Source organism: Pristiophorus japonicus, chromosome 12 (genome assembly GCF_044704955.1).
Source record: "Pristiophorus japonicus isolate sPriJap1 chromosome 12, sPriJap1.hap1, whole genome shotgun sequence".
In the NCBI taxonomy this organism is placed as follows: domain Eukaryota; kingdom Metazoa; phylum Chordata; class Chondrichthyes; family Pristiophoridae; genus Pristiophorus; species Pristiophorus japonicus.
The window spans coordinates 25,581,980-25,599,595 of NC_091988.1; the positions used below are offsets into that span (position 1 = coordinate 25,581,980).

A 17,616-nucleotide genomic window follows, 5' to 3' on the forward strand; every position below is an offset into this window, starting at 1 on the left:
TCTTCTTGGGCCATGAAGCAGCCAAATTAGCCATCCTTAAAAGGAATCGCTGGAGGCTGCTACAAAAAAGATAAGTAAAAAATGTTCACATACCTGAATGTGGAGTCAGAAGGAGCAGGAGTGATCCTCTGTAATCATCAAATTTTAACTACTTTTAAAAACATGCTATCCTCATTATAAGGCTCACAGATGTAGCATTTTATACATTATATGTGACCCTAAACAATGTCTCATACTGTATTTGCTTATCATTTATGTAAATGGAATGCAGAATTTGAAAAAAAATATGAAACTGACCAGAACTAGTCAGCGCAGGCAGCTGTTTAAAAATATTTCAAACAGCTTATGCCATTCACTATCAGGAAGTACTTCCAGCAATACCCTAATCATGACTTTCTTCATGCATTCTGGAACATCAACAACACAAACAAATAACTCCACAAAACACAAAAGAGTCCATGTTAAACATACATAAAACAGCTCCTAAGCAAAAGCAGAACCAAACAATTCTCCCCAGGTTCTAAAAATCAGTATACTGAATCCCCCTCAATGATATCATCAGTATACCTGTACTGAATCCCCCGCAATGATATCATCAGTATACCTGTACTGAATCCCCCTCAATGATATCATCAGTATACCTGTACTGAATCCCCTGCAATGATATCGTCAGTATACCTGTACTGAATCCCCCGCAATGATATCATCAGTACACCTGTGACAACTTCCCCTAAGCATTGTGGGTGCTACTGCTTACCACTCTGCAAAACCACCAAATTGGATCAAAACTATACTCATAACATGCAAGTTTCTTCGAAAATGTTCAACTTGCCCTCGCAAAATTCAATGATGCATAATATAAATGGGCAGTTACACATTAAGGGGCTAGAAATTCGGTTTTCAACAGTATTTTTTCACCAAAATTACCGTTTTCGCTTCGCTACCGTCAGTAGGCCGGATATTCAATCTTTAATTTGCGCAGCGGTAAAAATCGGCATTGCACGAAAATTCACGGTTTCAGCAACTTTAGTCCAAGACTGATAGCGCTGCGAGAGAGGCCTTGGGAGGAGAGGAAAACACCCCAAAAAATAGAAAAAAAATTCACAAAACATTCGCAAAACCCTTACCTACTAAATCGCTGAAAAAGAATTAAAAAATAAAAACTTTAACTTACCTTTTTGCAGGTCTTCATACTTACCGCTGCTGGCAGGACTGCACCACAGGTTTTGCCCTGTCGGTATTCTGGGCACAGAATACAGGTGCGGAGAGAGCCACATTTTGGGCAAAAACGCTATTTCACAGCGGCGCTCCTCTCCCCAGCGGTATGTGGAAAGCGCCACCGCATAAAGGTGCCCAAAGTTCCCGCCGACCGTTTTTTCACCAAATATGGTTAAATATCGCCAAAAACCTGGTCGCAAAGTCGGCAAATTTCTAGCCCAAATGTCTTAGCCTCTTTTTCTATGTTAAAGATGCTGCATAAATGCAAGATGGTGTTATTACAGTGAGTACTTTGTCGATTCCACTTGCGACGGAAACCCATGTTTAATTTATTTGGGTTTTCAGAACATATTTGAAAAAGTCCCGCTTGAGATGGGGTTGTTACAAAAGTAATTAATGACGAATGTACTAGTTTGACTTAAAAATTCACATGACAATAATAAACAGAAGATGACGACGATAAATGGAAAAGTCTCTGGGGCCAAAATTGCACCCTTCTTTAAGGCCCCAATGGGGCGGTAAGGCCTTTCCGACCAGGGGCAGGGGCAGGGGATGGTGCGACCCACGCGGAATTGTGCCCAGCGATCCGACCTGTTGACGGGCATGTGCAGACCCCTTACCGCCCGGCGGCGACCCCTTTCCGCCCCACGAGGGAAATTGTCCCACAGGAGCGCAGCCACCACTGGTCGGTGCCATTTACAGCTTCATGCGGTGGGAAGCTGCCAGTGGCTGGGCAGTGCGGCCGCCATTTTATTTTAATTTAATTTAAAAAGTCGGCCTGACAATGGTGGCCACGGGTTGGCAGCCCGGCATCCCCTCTTGGATGCCGGGTTACAGGTCCGGCCGAAGCCCTCCTGGTGGCCCATTGGGCGCCAAGTAGGCCTTGCAGCGTCCCTCCCTTTTAAGTGAAGGGGAGGGACGTTGCTATGCATTCTGGAGATCCTCTGCTGTTAACAGTATTCCTAAACACTATGGAAGAGGGTACTTGCTGTAACATAACTTTTACTAATGTCAATGTTGCAGTCAGGTATTTCATGACCAGAATTAGCTTCCGAATCTAGCTGCAAGGACATTTGTGAAACTATCCAGGACAAACATATTTAGTCATTTTTCTTCCATTCCTTTGAAAAAGTAGAAAGCTTCCAGTCTACCCTTCGAACATTAGGGATAGAAAACTTTGCAAAGTCTGGATTGAGGTCACAAATCAAGCCTATCATTCCACAAGACGTATACTGATACATGTAACCAGTGCCGGCAAAGATACGCTCGGTCACTCGACCAGGAAACACCAGGATTGGTTTGATGAGAATGATCAGGAGATCCAAGAGCTAATAGATCGCAAACGCAGGGTATTTCTGAGCCTGAAGCAACAACCCAACTCGGGAGCAGCAAAGCAGCATTACAGACGGCTCAAGGCTGAGGTCCAACAAAAAGCCCGGGACCTAAAGAACAGGTGGTGAATTGAAAAAGCACAGGAGATACAGCAGCTTGCCGATAGCCATGATGTGCGAGGATTCTTCATCGCAGTCAAGGCCATCTATGGCCCAAACACTTCAGGCCCCACCCTACTGCTGGCCAAGAACGGGGAAACACTCATCAAGGACACCGAGGCAATCAGGGCCCGCTGGAAGGAGCACTTCGAAGATCTCCTCAACCGAGACTCTGCCTTTGACTCGAGTGTTCTCGACGCCATCCCACAGCATGCTACTCGCCGCCACCTCAGTAAAACCCCAACACTGCACGAGGTAGAAAAAGCTGTAAGACAGCTTAAGAACAACAAGCCTTCGGGAGCAGATGGAATCCCTGCTGAGGCACTGAAGTATGGCGGAGAGGCACTACTGGCGCGAATACACAACCTCATCTCTCTCATCTGGAGGGAGGATAGCATGCCGGGAGATCTCAGATATGCAGTGATCGTGACCATCTTTAAAAAAGGGGACAAGTCCGACTGCGGCAACTACAGAGGAATCTTCCTGCTATCAGCCACTGGGAAAGTCATCGCTAGAGTCTTCCTCAACTGTCTTCTTCCTGTGGCTGAGGAGCTCCTCCCAGAGTCACAGTGCGGATTCCGTCCCCTCCGGGGCACAACGGACATGATGTTTTACAGCGCGATAGCTGCAGGGAACAGCACCAGCCCTTATACATGGCTTTCTTCGACCTTACAAAGTTCTTTGACACTGTCAACTGCGAGGGTCTATGGAGCGTCCTCCTCCATTTCGGATGCCCTCAAAAGTTCGTCACCATCCTCCGCCTGCTCCACGACGACATGCAGGCCGTGATCCTTACCAATGGATCCATCACAGACCCAATCCACATCTGGACTGGGGTCAAACAGGGCTGCGTCATCGCCCCAACCCTCTTCTCAATCTTCCTCGCTGCCATGTTCCACCTCACAGTCGACAAGCTCCCCGCTGGAGTGAATTAAACTACTGAACCAGTGGGAAGCTGTTCAACCTCTGCCATCTCCAGGCCAGGTCCAAGACCACCCCAACCTCTGACGTTGAGCTACAGTATGCGGACGACGCCTACGTCTGCGCACATAGAGGCTGAACTCCAGGACATAGTCGACGTATTTACTGAGGCACACGAAAGCATGGGCCTTACGCTAAACATCAGCAAGACAAAGGTCCTCCACTAGCATTTCCTTACTGCACAGCACTGTCCCCCAGTCATCAAGATCTACGGCGCGGCCCTGGACAATGTGGACCACTTCCCTTATCTCGGGAGTCTCCTATCAACAAGAGCAGGCATTGACGACAAGATTCAACACCGCCTCCAGTGCGCCAGTGCAGCCTTCGGCCGCCTGAAGGAAAGAGTGTTTGAAGACCAGGCCCTCAAAACTGTCACCAAGCTCATGGTCTATTGGACTGTAGTAATACCCGCCCTCCTGTATGGCTCAAAAACATGGACCATGTACAGTAGACATCTCAAGTCATTGGAGAAATACCATCAACAATGTCTCCGCAAGATCCTACTAATCCCCTGGGAGGAAGACGCACCAACATTAGCATCCTCGACCAGGCCAACATCCCCAGCACTGAAGCACTGACCACACTTGATCAGCTCCGCTGGGCAGGCAACATTGTTCGCATGCCAGCCACGAGACTCCCAAAGCAAGCGCTCTACTCGGAACTCCTTCCCTGCAAACGATCCAAAGGTGGGCAGCGGAAACTTTTGAGAGTGAGGGAATACCTGTCACGGCTCAGCAAGTTAAGATCTGGACCAAATGGTGAAGAGTTGCATCCTCAAAGGTGATTGATCTGCCATACCCAAACAAATGTGCGAGGAGACCAAACCTTACATTTGTCGCAAAGACGAACTGTCTATTCAGTCAGATTGTAGACTGTAGGGCAAGTGCTCTACTTGAAGCTCCTTCACGGCAAACGAGCCAAAGGTGGGCAGCGGAAACGCTACAAGGAAACCCTCAAAACCTCCCTGATAAAGTGCGACATCCCCACTGACAACTGGGAGTACCTGGACCACCAAAACTGCCCTAAATGGAGGAAGTGCATCCGAGAGTCTCATCGCCGAGAGCATGCAGAAATCAAGCGCAGACAGCGGAAAGAGCGTGCGGCAAACCAGTCCCACCCATCCCTCCCTCAACGACTATCTGTCCCACCTGTGACAGAGTCTGTGGCTCTCGTATTGGACTGTTCAGCCACCAAAGAACTCACTCCAGGAGTGGAAGCAAGTCTTCCTCGATTCCGAGGGAATGCCTATGATGATGTAACTGTGGGGCAATCGTGTTGTTATGCCCAAGAAAGGGAGAGAGAAATTTGTACGTGAGCTACATAGCACACATTCCAGCATTGTAATGGTGAAAGCCATTGCCAGGTCTCATGTATGGTGGCCGGGAATTGACTCTGAGCTGGAATCATGTGTGCATCAGTGCAACACTTGCAGGTAGCTCAGCAAAGCACCAGCGGAATCGCCGCTGAGTCTGTGGTCGTGGTCGCCCAAACCATGGTCTAGGATCCACATAAACTTTGCAGGTCCCTTCCTGGGGAAGATGTTTTTAGTTGTGGTGGATGCATATTCGAAGTGGATAGAGTATATAATCATATCATCCAGCACATCCACAGTTACCATTGAGAATTTCAGTGTCATGTTCGCGACACATGGTCTGCCTGACATCGTTGTTAGCGACAATGGGATCATGCTTCACCAATCAGGAGTTTCAAGAGTTCATGAAACTCAATGGTATCAAACATTAAGGTCAGCACCATTCAAACCTGCATCCAATGGGCAAGCAGAACGTGCTGTCCAAATCATAAAGCAGAGTATGAAGTGAGTAACCCAAGGGTCACTGCAGACCCGCCTGTCATGCAGACTGCTTAGTTACAGGACAAGACCACACACACTTACCGGGGTCTCGCCTGCTGAACTAATGATGAAGAGAGGTCTTAAGACCAAGCTATCTCTTGTACACCCTGACTTGAATAATCATGTTGAATATAGAAGACAAAGTCAGCAAGGGTATCACGATCGCGCAGCTGTGTCACGTGATATTTCTGTAAATGATCCTGTATATGTTCCGAATTATGGTCAGGGTCACATGTGGATCGCTGGTACTGTCATGGCCAAGGAGGGTAACAGTATTTATTGTCAAGCTCAAAAATGGGCAAACATGCAGAAAACATATGGATCAGACAAAGCTGCGGCACACAAATGAACCGGAACAGTCGGAGGAAGAGACAATCGACGACCAACCAATCTACCCCCAGTCATCAGAGGACTCAATGGTCCTCAGTGAATCGGGACTTTCAATCACTGACATATTCAATGAAAATGGACTTTCAATCCCTGACATGGCCATTGCCACTCCTACCAGGTCAGCCACCCAGCCACCAGTCACAACAGACTCCGAACACTCACCCAAAGCTGGAGTTGAACTGAGACGGTTAACCCGGGAGCGTAAAACACCAGACCATCTCAATTTGTAAAAGACTGTGTTAATATCTCAGAGGGGGGTATTGTCATGTATGTACTTTTGGGATCACTAGCCACTAGATGGCGTCACTGTTGGAGGCCACTGGGGTGTGTGCAGCCAAGTATAAAAGGCCAGCCATTTTGTATATTAATCACTTTGGGTCTTGATAAAGCAGAGCCAAGGTCATACCTCTTGGAGTTAAACAGTACTCAGTCTAACAGTTATTGCATACACAACATAGACCCTGAGCTTGGTGGCAGATTTGAGGGCCTGGTCTCCAGGTGAATACTCCATTACCAACCTATACAAAAAGCTGTCTTTAGACAGACTGTAAATTTACATGACCTTTGTTATCGTTTTATCATACATAATGAAGGCCATGACTAGTTATTGCAACATCACACCCTATTGAATAGTGGCTCCACCAGTTGTAACGCAGACAATCAAGGTATGCACTGAACCTAGCCTTCAGGTAATGCTTGCTAACTGCTGCTGTCCAAAGCCTGAGTTTTCTCATCAGCTATTTGATGGACATCTGCCTTCAGCAACTGACTGAATATTGGGCTCAGAGCAGAACTAGCTGCTCATCTTCAAATAGTGCCATGAGATTTTTTATATCCACCTAAACAGTCAGACAGTGCCTCAGCTTAATGTCTCGTTTGAACGATAGCACTTCCTCGAGCACTGCACTGAAGTGTCAGCCTAGGTTAGCTGCTCAGGTTCTGCAGTGGGACTTGAACCCACATCCCTTTGACACAGAGGCAAGATTACTACTAAACTAATCTACTTAGAAAACAAAAATTCTTAAAGAGATAGAATTCATTTCCACAGAGAGATGTAGAAATCAAAAAAATGAGTATGTGCCAAAAAAGAACTGAATTCTCAGTGTAAGGTAAAATCTGTGTCAAAACAATTCTGTGCTGTTTGAAGTTTGTGTATCCTCTGGAAATAACCTGAATGATTCCAAGTGAATTTGCTTTTCCTGTTGAACATAATTATTCATTGAACAGAAATACTTTTCACTAGTTATGGATGTTGCAGTCTGGTGCAGCAAACTCATGAACACCAGAAAAGGTAATTAAATAAAGACAACCCTTCTACTAGGTTTCACTGTCAGAGAGACAGGATAGCAAAAGTTAAAAGCCTACAGCTTATACGTTAAGTCAGCTTATACGTTAAGTCAGCTAGGCTCCAATTACTTGCCAACTCCAAAAACAGCAGCTCAAAACCTTACCTCCAGTAAACTAGCACCCCCACGAGGAGAATCAAGCAGACAAAAGTCAACGCTGAGACAACCACCAATGGAATTATCCATTCCATCTTGCTGGAGGGCGAGTATGGTTGTGTGGCCATACTGGAAGATGACCTGTCTTCTGCGCAAACCAGAAATAGGAAGAAAGTAAAAACGTAAGAATTAAAAGTTAGAATAAAATCTTATTGGATACATACAACGTGATAAGTTAATGTAGAATAGCATGATCTTGCCTTACAGGGAACAGCAGAAACGACCTTTTCTGTGGTTCTTACCTGTAGATTTGCAGAGCACCATTCCTGTGGTTACACAGATTTAAAATGCAACAAAATGGCATCCAGATGATCAGTATAATTGCTTACGCAAAACACTGGAAACTTCAAAAATTATCATGGGGCTAGAAATTCATTTGTATAGCACCCCTTGTGAGGGTTGGAACAGGGGCACTAAAGGGCGTGCAGTTGCGAGCGCCGGGATTCGTGCCGCTCGGCAAATTCAGTGTGCCGGTACTGGCTATGCGAAGGAGTATCGCCCGGGAGCATAGCGCCGGTGTGCAATGCCTCCGGTATCGACACAGATGGAAAATTTGGTTTGCGCTGCACCCGTGGTGCCCCGTAGTGACATCACCGGAGAAAGCTGCCGTTCAGAGCTGTCCCAGGGTGCAAAGGGAAGGAATGACTGCATGAGGTAAGTGTGAGTGATATATATATATATTTTTTTGCTATTTATCTTTATTTGGGGTGAGTAATGTATAGGGAATGTTTTTTGTTCCGAATTATTTTTTGTTGCAGGGTGGCGCCTCTCAGGGCGCTACGAAGCCAGCTCTTTGGCATGGGATATTCAATTGCTCACTGTGCCTGGCATCCTGTGGGAAGTGTGGAACGCTTCCCTTAGTGCTCTGCTCCACCGTCAGGACACAACCACTGAATTTTTTGGCTGCAGTCGCAAACCATTTAGCGACTGCCCAACATTAGCAGTCTTAAAAAAACCGTCAACTGAATTTCCAGCCCACGATCTCCAAATGCCACACAACGTTTAATGTTATTTTCTATTTAAATAAAGTTTACATCATTTTCCTGTAAGCTGCAATAAGATGCAAACACTAGACTATGTTAAGTTCACCCTCAGAACCAACAATTCAAGCACCAAGGATAAGCAGCAGCAGATGCAAGCTTGCACAGCAAGTGTATGTTCTCATTTAAAATCAGAGCCCTTCACCATTGATGGGGTTAATCTCCTACAGCAGAAATACATTATGAAGGTGCTAATGAAACAATGTCGGCAGTGAGTATCAGCAGTGCATGAAGGCAGCAATAGACTTGCAATTCTCAGTGTTCCTGACATACAACTAGCAAGCCGTCGTCAAACAGCACTTTGTAAAGGAAGACAGTCAAACATATTTTCTCTTAATTTTGTGTTCTTTCATTTTTATCCACAAAGGCCCAACATTCAAAACTCTAAGTTTAACGTGTCTTTGGATCTTTTATTGGAATACATCGACTCTACAACAGAACTAAATCTATAACATCCTTTATTCAATTTTCTTTTAATATTTCTTCCTGGATACATGAAAAGGATACTTTAATTTAAAGGAGTAAGATATTTATTGATTAACCCATTTCTAAATCAGGCTAAGTTCTCAGGAATCGCAAGCTAACTGATTTTTAATTTAAATATATATATAGTTGTAAAAGAACGACTGGTAATTACATCCAATTTTGACTGGTGCAGCAGCAAGCCAAGTACCTTGTTTGAAGAACTGAATTTAGTTTATTATTTTGCATCCTTATAGTATCCTCTTGAATTGCTAAAAATCCTGGCAACTTCTTCAGTTTAGCTCAGACTTCTGTCATTTTTATGGACGGACGAATGAAGTCTCCATTATACATGTGCAGCAGTAACATATTGGAGGGTGAATAGAACCAAATTTTTTTGGGGAAAAGGCAGGAAAGAAAGAGGGCAATGGACATGATGGAAAATTAATATATAGAAAATTTAGCACAGCAGGCGGGCATTCGGCTCTTCTTTCCAACACTGAATTTAGACTCCTCATGAGGGCTGATTTTTACACAGTTTTTTCCTCATTGTCTTTTATGTTGTTCTTTAAATAACAATCCACGATCTTTTTTGAATCGCGTAATTGATTTAGAATTAATCACCATTAATAACAAAGCATTTAACATTCCAATAACTCTTTGCATAAAAAAGTTTCTAATTATTTCCCTCTTTATGTAGCTATTGCTAATCTATTTTAATCGCTCCTTCACTGGCAGCCATGCTTTCAGCTGCCCAGGCACTAAACTCTGGAATTCCCTCCCTTAACCTGTCTAACGCTCCCTCCTTCTTTAAGATGCTCCTTAAAACCTCTCTCCAAGACCAAGCTTTTGATCATCTGACCTAATATCTCCTTGTGGCTCGGTGTCAAATTTTGTTTGATTACGCTCCTACGAAGCGCCTTGGGAAGTTTCACCCCTTAAAGGTGCTGTATAAATGCAAGTTGTTGTTGTTGTTGTTGTTGTTATTAACGACCTGTTGCCTTCCATTTAGCTACCAATAGAAGTAATCTATGTTTACTTCATCTATTTCTTTTATTATTTTAAATGCTTTCATCAAATCCCATCTCAATCTTCTCAGTTTGCGAGACTACAGTGTTCGTTGCTCATAACTTTTCTCGCAACTCAGCCCCCTCATCCCTGGTAAATCTACATTACACTTTCTCCAGGAATATATCCTCGTCATACAAAGGAGTTCTAAGCTGCACACAGTATTCCAGAGATGGCCTAGCCTAATCTGCTGTTGTATTCATTCGCTTTGAGATAAACCTGAAAATCACATTTGATTTATGGCTCTTTTTAAACCTGTTCCATCTCCTATTAGGTAAAACAAAACATTTTGAAATTACAAGAAAAACAAATTAGAAAAAAAAACAAGCCAAAAGGAATAACCCAAAAATGGAAAGACCAGGAAATCAGAAAGCAAATAAACCGACAAATAAAAATCACGAAATAACTCAAGGCATTAAAAAAGGGAGAGCTCACCATATTTAAATGTTTTCAATTTTGCTAAAAGGTAAAAATGATACATTGCAAATAATTCATTCATTCTTTCAACTATAGAAACACGAAGTTAATCTCAATTCATGTCAAATTATTTAAAATCAATGGTTATGAAAAAGTGAGAAGTAATTCATTATAAATTAAGATGCTATATATTCAACTCAGCTATATATTCAACTTAGATTTTCTGCAGGTAATAACTAATTTGAATCAAATCAGCAATTAGAAGTCAATAAATACAGGCATGTAATGCACGACCCAAGAATAATTATTTTGTTATCCGAGTCCTAAAAGAATAGCCAGTGAATATTCAAGTTTGGTGTTTTTCAACCCCTGAGAGCCAGTGCAATAAATGTTATCATCAAGAACCCCATGACCAAGAAGCTGGGCGCAGGGATTTATAGTAAACTCTTTTTACTGATTATCCACATTTGATATTGGTCTTTATTTTCTAGGTTCTGTGCTAACTACACATAGGGGCTGATTTTAATCTAACCCACCTGGCCAGAAACTGACGGGATCGGATGAGCCACCTATTTTACACCCTGTTCGGTTTTACTTTCCATTGTAGTCAATGGCATCGTAAAATCAGGTTGGGTGGAAAGTTGGCAGCCAATCCAATCCTGTCAGTTTCCCACCGTGCAAGTTTGGGGTGGCTGGGGGAGGGGTGGAAGAAGATACAGAAGAGTTCTACTATAAATGGGAAGGGCTGGAGATGACTGTGTGAATGGGTGGTGGATAGGTTACAGTGTCCCTGTGAACGGGATAAGAAGGGATGAGAAGCAGATTCATTCAAAAGGGAATTGGATACATGCATTAAAGGGGAAACATTTGCAGGGCTATGGGGAAAGGGCAGGGGTCTTATTGGATAGCTCTACCAAACAGCCAGCACAGATACGATGGGCCAAATGGCATCATTCTGTGCTGTATGATGCTATGATTACTTTTCTGAATACAGTATTCCACAAAGTGCATTCTGAGTTGAATATTCATGGAATCCACATTTATGGACCTTGTGACCAGTACTGTCATCTGTACAATAAGAATTAAGCTTATTTTCCAGCCAGAGTGAAAAAATCCCAGAGCTGAACTCACCAACCACTGTGTACTTTATTGAAAGGTGACAAGGCAGCTAACACTGGTGCCATGGAGAGGATTAAGACCAGATTCTACTGGCTTCATCTTAGTCTGTAGCCCTACCATGAAAGAAGAAAATTGGGTTCCCAAATAAGTAGTTCTGGCACATTTTCATCAAGCCCCTAATTAAAGATGTGGCAATAAGATTGGGTTATCACTGTTGGCAGGTATGAACCTCGGTCCCTCACTGTAGTAAGAACACCACTGACATGAGTGAAAATAAAATATTGTTAAACATTGCACACCATCATACTTGCAGCGCACATACTTTTTTGGTGCTCAGTTAGTCAGGTCCACAATTAATCATTTCTAAACATTGTGAGGTTGGTTTCCTATTATGAATGCTTTGGGGAATAAATAATCAACAAAGGGACTTATTTAATCCCAAAGCTAATAAGATTTCAAATCCTACGTTGGTCCTAGGATAGACCTTAACACATTTTGCCTGCCCTGATTATTAAAGACCAGCAGTGCGTACAGTTGTAAAATAAGTGATTTATAAGATAAATTTTCACATTCATCTTCTGAAAAATATAAATTATTTGATATCACAAGATTACTTTAAAGCGCACTGATGAGGATTAATGCTTTCATAGCTAACTACAAGGTTGAATAAATATTTAATAGTTGAAAGGTAAGTGTCAACCTATTAAGAGGTTTATTTAAATTTCAAATAATTCTGTTCAAATAAATTAATTCTTTCAACATTATAGTCAGAAAATATTTAAGCAAAATCACAGGTAACTAGTGCAAAGAAGTGATCATTATATGCTTTTTATTAAGTAGGTAAAAAAGGGGAATGCTGATGATGACCAATGCAACATGTTTAGAATTATATGATTGTTAAGAAACCATATGGTCCCTTCTACCTGCCAGAGAACACAGGTCACCCAGCTGTCAGACCCTAGTTTTCCAGCTCATTTGCTCTTTTCAGCTTTACTCTTACCACAGGTTGAACTTCTGTCCTTTTGTGCAGGGGGAAGGAGAAGAAAACAACTTTATTCATGCACTTTCTGCATTTGTATGGTTGCAGTAATTTGCATTTTCTAAAGAGACTTTATTTAAAAGAAATCACAGCCATTTATGTACTGTTCAAAATACTACAGACACCATGGCCTTGCTAGCTGTAAGAAATGTTCAGTAATTATCCTGGTCATTGATTTTTGGGACACATATGAATATGCATTAAAAGTGCTTGCACACATTATAAGGGTAATACTGTATTCACCCCTGGTTGTAAATGTTTCCTTCTTCCATGGAAAGCCCACATGGAAGGGGCTTGATGAAGGTTCACTGGTCATAACATGAAACAATATATATAGATTAGACGTGCCTGAAACAGCATTCACCTATGTTCACTCATCCCTGTATGCATCTATTTTTCCACAGAGCTAATTCCATAATGGTTGCGAAGCACCCGTTCAACACAGGGGATAATATCTCCCTCGCTCAGTGAGAAACTGACAGGAACAAATCAGCTATCTTACCTCCCGCTTGATTTTACTTTGTGTTAACCTCAGTGGAAAGTAAAATCGGACGGGGTGTAAAATGGGCGACCAATCTGACCCTGTAAGTTTCTTGCTGGATGGGTTAGGTTTGGAAAAAATGTCATGGATTCGTGGCACCTCTGATAAATCTAAGCTGATGCTTCAGTGCACTCTGCTGCATAAGTCCTAAAGTAGGGCTTGAACTCACAACCTTCCTGACTTAGATGAGAGGACCAAGTGTAATATATCCAAGTTTACTGATGATACAAAGCTAAGTGGGAAAGTAAGCTGTGAGGAGGACGCAAAGAGATATCGGGATAGAAATTCCGTAGCGTCCCATTTGGGGCGATAACATTTGAAACCTCGAAAAAGTAGTGTCAGGCATTAATGATTTTCTACTCCTGGGAAATTCAGCTTTAGCGCTCCAAGAGGGAAGTGGAGCACCAAGTCAAGTGCTAACCACTTTTCTTCGGGCGCGAAAGTGCGAGAGCAGGACAGTAGCGGCAGAGCGCTGAACAATGTGGAGTGCAATGCTACCGGCATCAGAGGCTACTTTCCTTGATTAAAGGGAAGGGCCAATGATGATGCACAACCTACTTGTCGTCAGTTCTGTGTTGCAAGGCGATCTGGGACGACTGACATTACAGCCCCAAACACTCTTAGAAAGTGGAGGGCTTTGACATCTTGCGGCACTGAAATATCGGAAACTTTCAGCAGGCCCCAGACTGGTGCAAAGAATAAAGTTTGGCCTACCTGAAAGCTATTCCTTTTAATTAGCGCTCCCCAAGCGGCCAGCTGAGAAGACAACATCTCCTCTTCCTGCCGTTGTTGACGCCCGGCGATACAGCAGGGTACTGGAGGCAATTTCACATCTGGGGCAGTAACGGGGCGCTGCACACTTTATGTCATCACGATCTGCGAGGCACGTGAGACCCAGGCGGTAAGTGTGAGCGCCAGCATTAAACCAGCATTGAATTTAGTGTGTGTTGTTGAATTCACCGTGCCCGGTCGCTAACCCATTAGCACCCTGTTACCAACCCCCCGGTGCTAACGGGACGTACAAAGCAGCCAAATTTCTCCACCATAGATTGGTTAAGTGATTGAGTAAGAAGCTGGCAGATGGATTATAAAATGGGGAAGTGTGAATTTATCTACTTTGGTAGGAAGAATGGAAAAGCAGAATTTTTGCTTAAAAAGGTGAAATGTTAGTATTCAGAAGGATTTGGAGATCCTTGTACATGAATCAAGGAAACTTAACCTTGCAGGTACAGCAAGCAATTAGGAAGGGAAATGGTACGTTATCCTTTATTGCAAGGGGGCTGGGTTTTAAGAGTAAGGAAGTCTTGATACAATTGTACAGGACTTAGGTACGACCATACCTGGAATACTGTCTCGAGTATTGGTCTCCGTACCTAAGAAAGGATATACTTGCCTTAGAGAGGCAACAACGGTTCACTAGATTGCTTCCTGGGATGAGAGGGTTGTCCTATGAGGAGCGATTGAGTAGAATAGGCCTATATTCTCTGGAGTTTAGGTGATCTCATTGAAACGTATAACATTTTGAAAGGGCTTGACAGGGAGATGCTGAGAGGCTGTTTCGTCTGGCTCGAGAACGAGGAGTCATAGGCCTAGAAATTGGCTTCCTTGGCACCTCTCGTTATCGCCTCTGGGGGACGATAATGGGGCACTAACCAGGTTCCGACCAGGCGCAGCGATAACAGCGACTACCACCATATTTGGTGGGAGCTTTGCGGCAGCGGTGGTGCGGTGTTGCGCCACGATCTCCTTTGCCCAGATCGTGACGTAATCGCTGTGCGCATCACCCTGGTAGCGCCCCGGACTCGAACTTTGGTTCCGCCCCCTTCAGCACTGCCGGGCAAAAATACCAGCAGCTGCAGGAGACGTCCATTGGGAGGCCGGGAACTTCGGGGTCGATACTTAAAAGTGAGATGGCCAAGGTAAGTAAAATAAATAATAATTTACCTTCTCTCTTTCAGGTTTCCAGCCGGTCTTTTTTGCCCGCGATCGATCAGCCCAGCACTCTACTTGAGTGCATCGGGCTGATCGGGCGAGATCGCGGCTGCCGTCGGGGAGAGGTAAGTTTTTTCTTGCAGAGCCTGCAGCGATGGCCCTTCCCTTTAACGGAGGGAAGGAGACTTTCACCGTGGCAGCGCTGCACGGCCCAGTGTACGGCACTGCACAGCTACCACCCCGCCTGCTGCCGATTGCGCTCCAGGAAGAAAGTGGAGCGCTTGATTTAACGCTCCACTTCCTTCTTGGAGCACCAATGCCTACTGCTAATTTTTCAAACTTTTAAAAGTTAATGCCCCAAATGGGGCACTCCCCAATGTCTCCCCCATAGTCTCAGGATAAGGGGTCGGCCCATTTGGGACTGAGATGAGGAGAAACTTCTTCATTCAGAGGGTTGTGAATATTTGGAATTCTCTACCCCAAAGGGCCGTGGATGCTGAGTCGATGAGTTTGACTGAGATAGATTTTTGGGCACTAAAGGAATCAAGGAATATGGGGATAGGTCATGATCTTATTGAATGGCAGAGGGGGCTTGATAGGCTGTATGGCCTAATCCTGCTCCTATTTCTAATCCAAAGAGTGCAATCATTAAGCCAGCTGACACTTGTAATGAATGTAATGACTCAAAAGACTTGTTACTGTAAACTGCCTCAGGTGTTAACCTGATCCAACTTTATTCGCGCCCAAAAGTACCTCGCGTGACATGATATCCGCGCTTATATACCAGTGACTGCGTACAGCCCGATGACCTCCGACAGTGGCACCCCCTGGTGTCTGGTGACCCCAAGCATAAATACATAACAACACTTTACAGTGTAAGGGAGGTGAATTTACCTCAGCACCTACAATCATTAATGGAAGTTACCTTAATGAGCTGGTCACTTCGATTGTATATTAACATTTGTCAGATTCAGTGATATTCCTGTGGCTGTGGCCCAGTATTTTAGTTTTAATTTTCAGCACCTGGAGGCTAAATTTGGTTCATTCTGATTCCTCCAAGTTACCTCCCGAATGGTGCTTAATAACAAAGTATTGCAAAACAAGGACAGAAACAGTAAGACACCGATTCATTAGAAATTATTTTTAAATGGCATAGTTTTAAAAAATAGATCCAATTTAACTGCAGGAAATACTGCAGCTTTATTAGCAAGTCTGTAAAAAGTAAAAGTTATTTTCAATGGACGAATAACAGAGGGGCGGTTCCAAGTTGTGGAGGAGGTCCAATCCCCGACCCCGGGGCTGAGTCACATTGCCCAGGCGTGGGGGGAGTTCCAAACCTGGACCCCGGGGGGTGCTTGGGGGACCGGGGGGAACCACTCCTACTCCTCCCGGCCCACAAGATTTGCTCCCCGAAGCTGTGACCAGGGACTCCCGGCCGCCTGCGGTAAAACCTGCAAAGCAGGTTAAAGTAGCGGCTTCGGGCTTCATTATAATATTTAAAATAACAACCTGCCTCCTGGTAGTGGATTGGTTGCCCCTTCCCCCGCCCCCGTCCCACTGGAGTAAAAGGTGAAAGTGGGTGGGTGTTAGATTTTCACAACTTTCACTCCCACCACCCCCCCTTCGCCTCCAATCCACCCGTTTTTTTCCTGTGAACATTTCAGCCTATGTTTAGAAAAGTCTGAACCTGGATCTTAGTGAGCACAGCAGATAGCAGTTTGGAAACAATTGGAAATTTCACTAAATGCAAGCGCCTGACCTCGGTGTACTGGTTGCCAGCAAATATGGTCGCAACCACCTTTACTGGCAACCTGGTACAGTTGTTGATGACCGTTCATGTAAAGAAAATAATTCCTGACTTTGTCTTAAATTTGTCCTTCACAACTCTGAACCTGTGCTGTCTCACCACGAGTGCATTAGAATTCCAATTACTACTGGTTAACGTGATCATGTTCTAAAAGATTAAAAGCCAGCATAATGCAGCAGCACGATTTTCACTAAAGCTTTTCTACTTCACATAAAATAAGTTTGTTTAATATGTTTCTGAGATTCTAATCATCTCTTATCTTACTGGGGCAGTGGCTCAGGCAGCACATTACAGAGAGTGCCAAAGGTGCTGATACCAGCAGCATTCTTTATTCTGTTAGCAAAGCTCAGTCTAGTCAAAGAGGAGTTTTTAACTTTACAGTTAGCACATTATCTGTGTAATATGTTTTTTTGAGTTACAGATATTCAACCCAGAACAAAACCAACTCCAGTAGCAAGTCACTTTGAAATAATAGTAGTGGCTTAATTTTACAAAAAACCTATTACTGCGAACTTATAACTCTTCGATTGTAACATATATCTACATTTTTTTTTAATTCTCGGTATTCGCAAGGCTGAAAATATTGAAAGAAGTACATACTCAATTGAATGTTCACACTGTGACTTGCAGAAGCTTGGTGAACCATCAGAGGGACAATCAACATTCTCCACAATAACTGACAACCTTAGAAACATAGGGCCCAAGTTTCGAGCCGCGCCTAGAACGGCGCAGTCCCAACCTGGACGCCCGTTTTTCGT

General features: G+C 43.9%; 1 protein-coding gene across 1 annotated transcript in view; it reads right to left on the minus strand.

Moving 5' to 3' along the window:
* The window catches only part of LOC139276752 (receptor-type tyrosine-protein phosphatase gamma-like), an 824,375-nt gene that overhangs the window by 104,627 nt on the left and 702,132 nt on the right, over nt 1-17,616 (minus strand). The window contains exon 13 of the mRNA XM_070894762.1: nt 7,383-7,521. Within this exon, the coding sequence (XP_070750863.1) occupies nt 7,383-7,521 (139 nt within the window). The remainder of the gene's footprint in view (nt 1-7,382; nt 7,522-17,616) is intronic.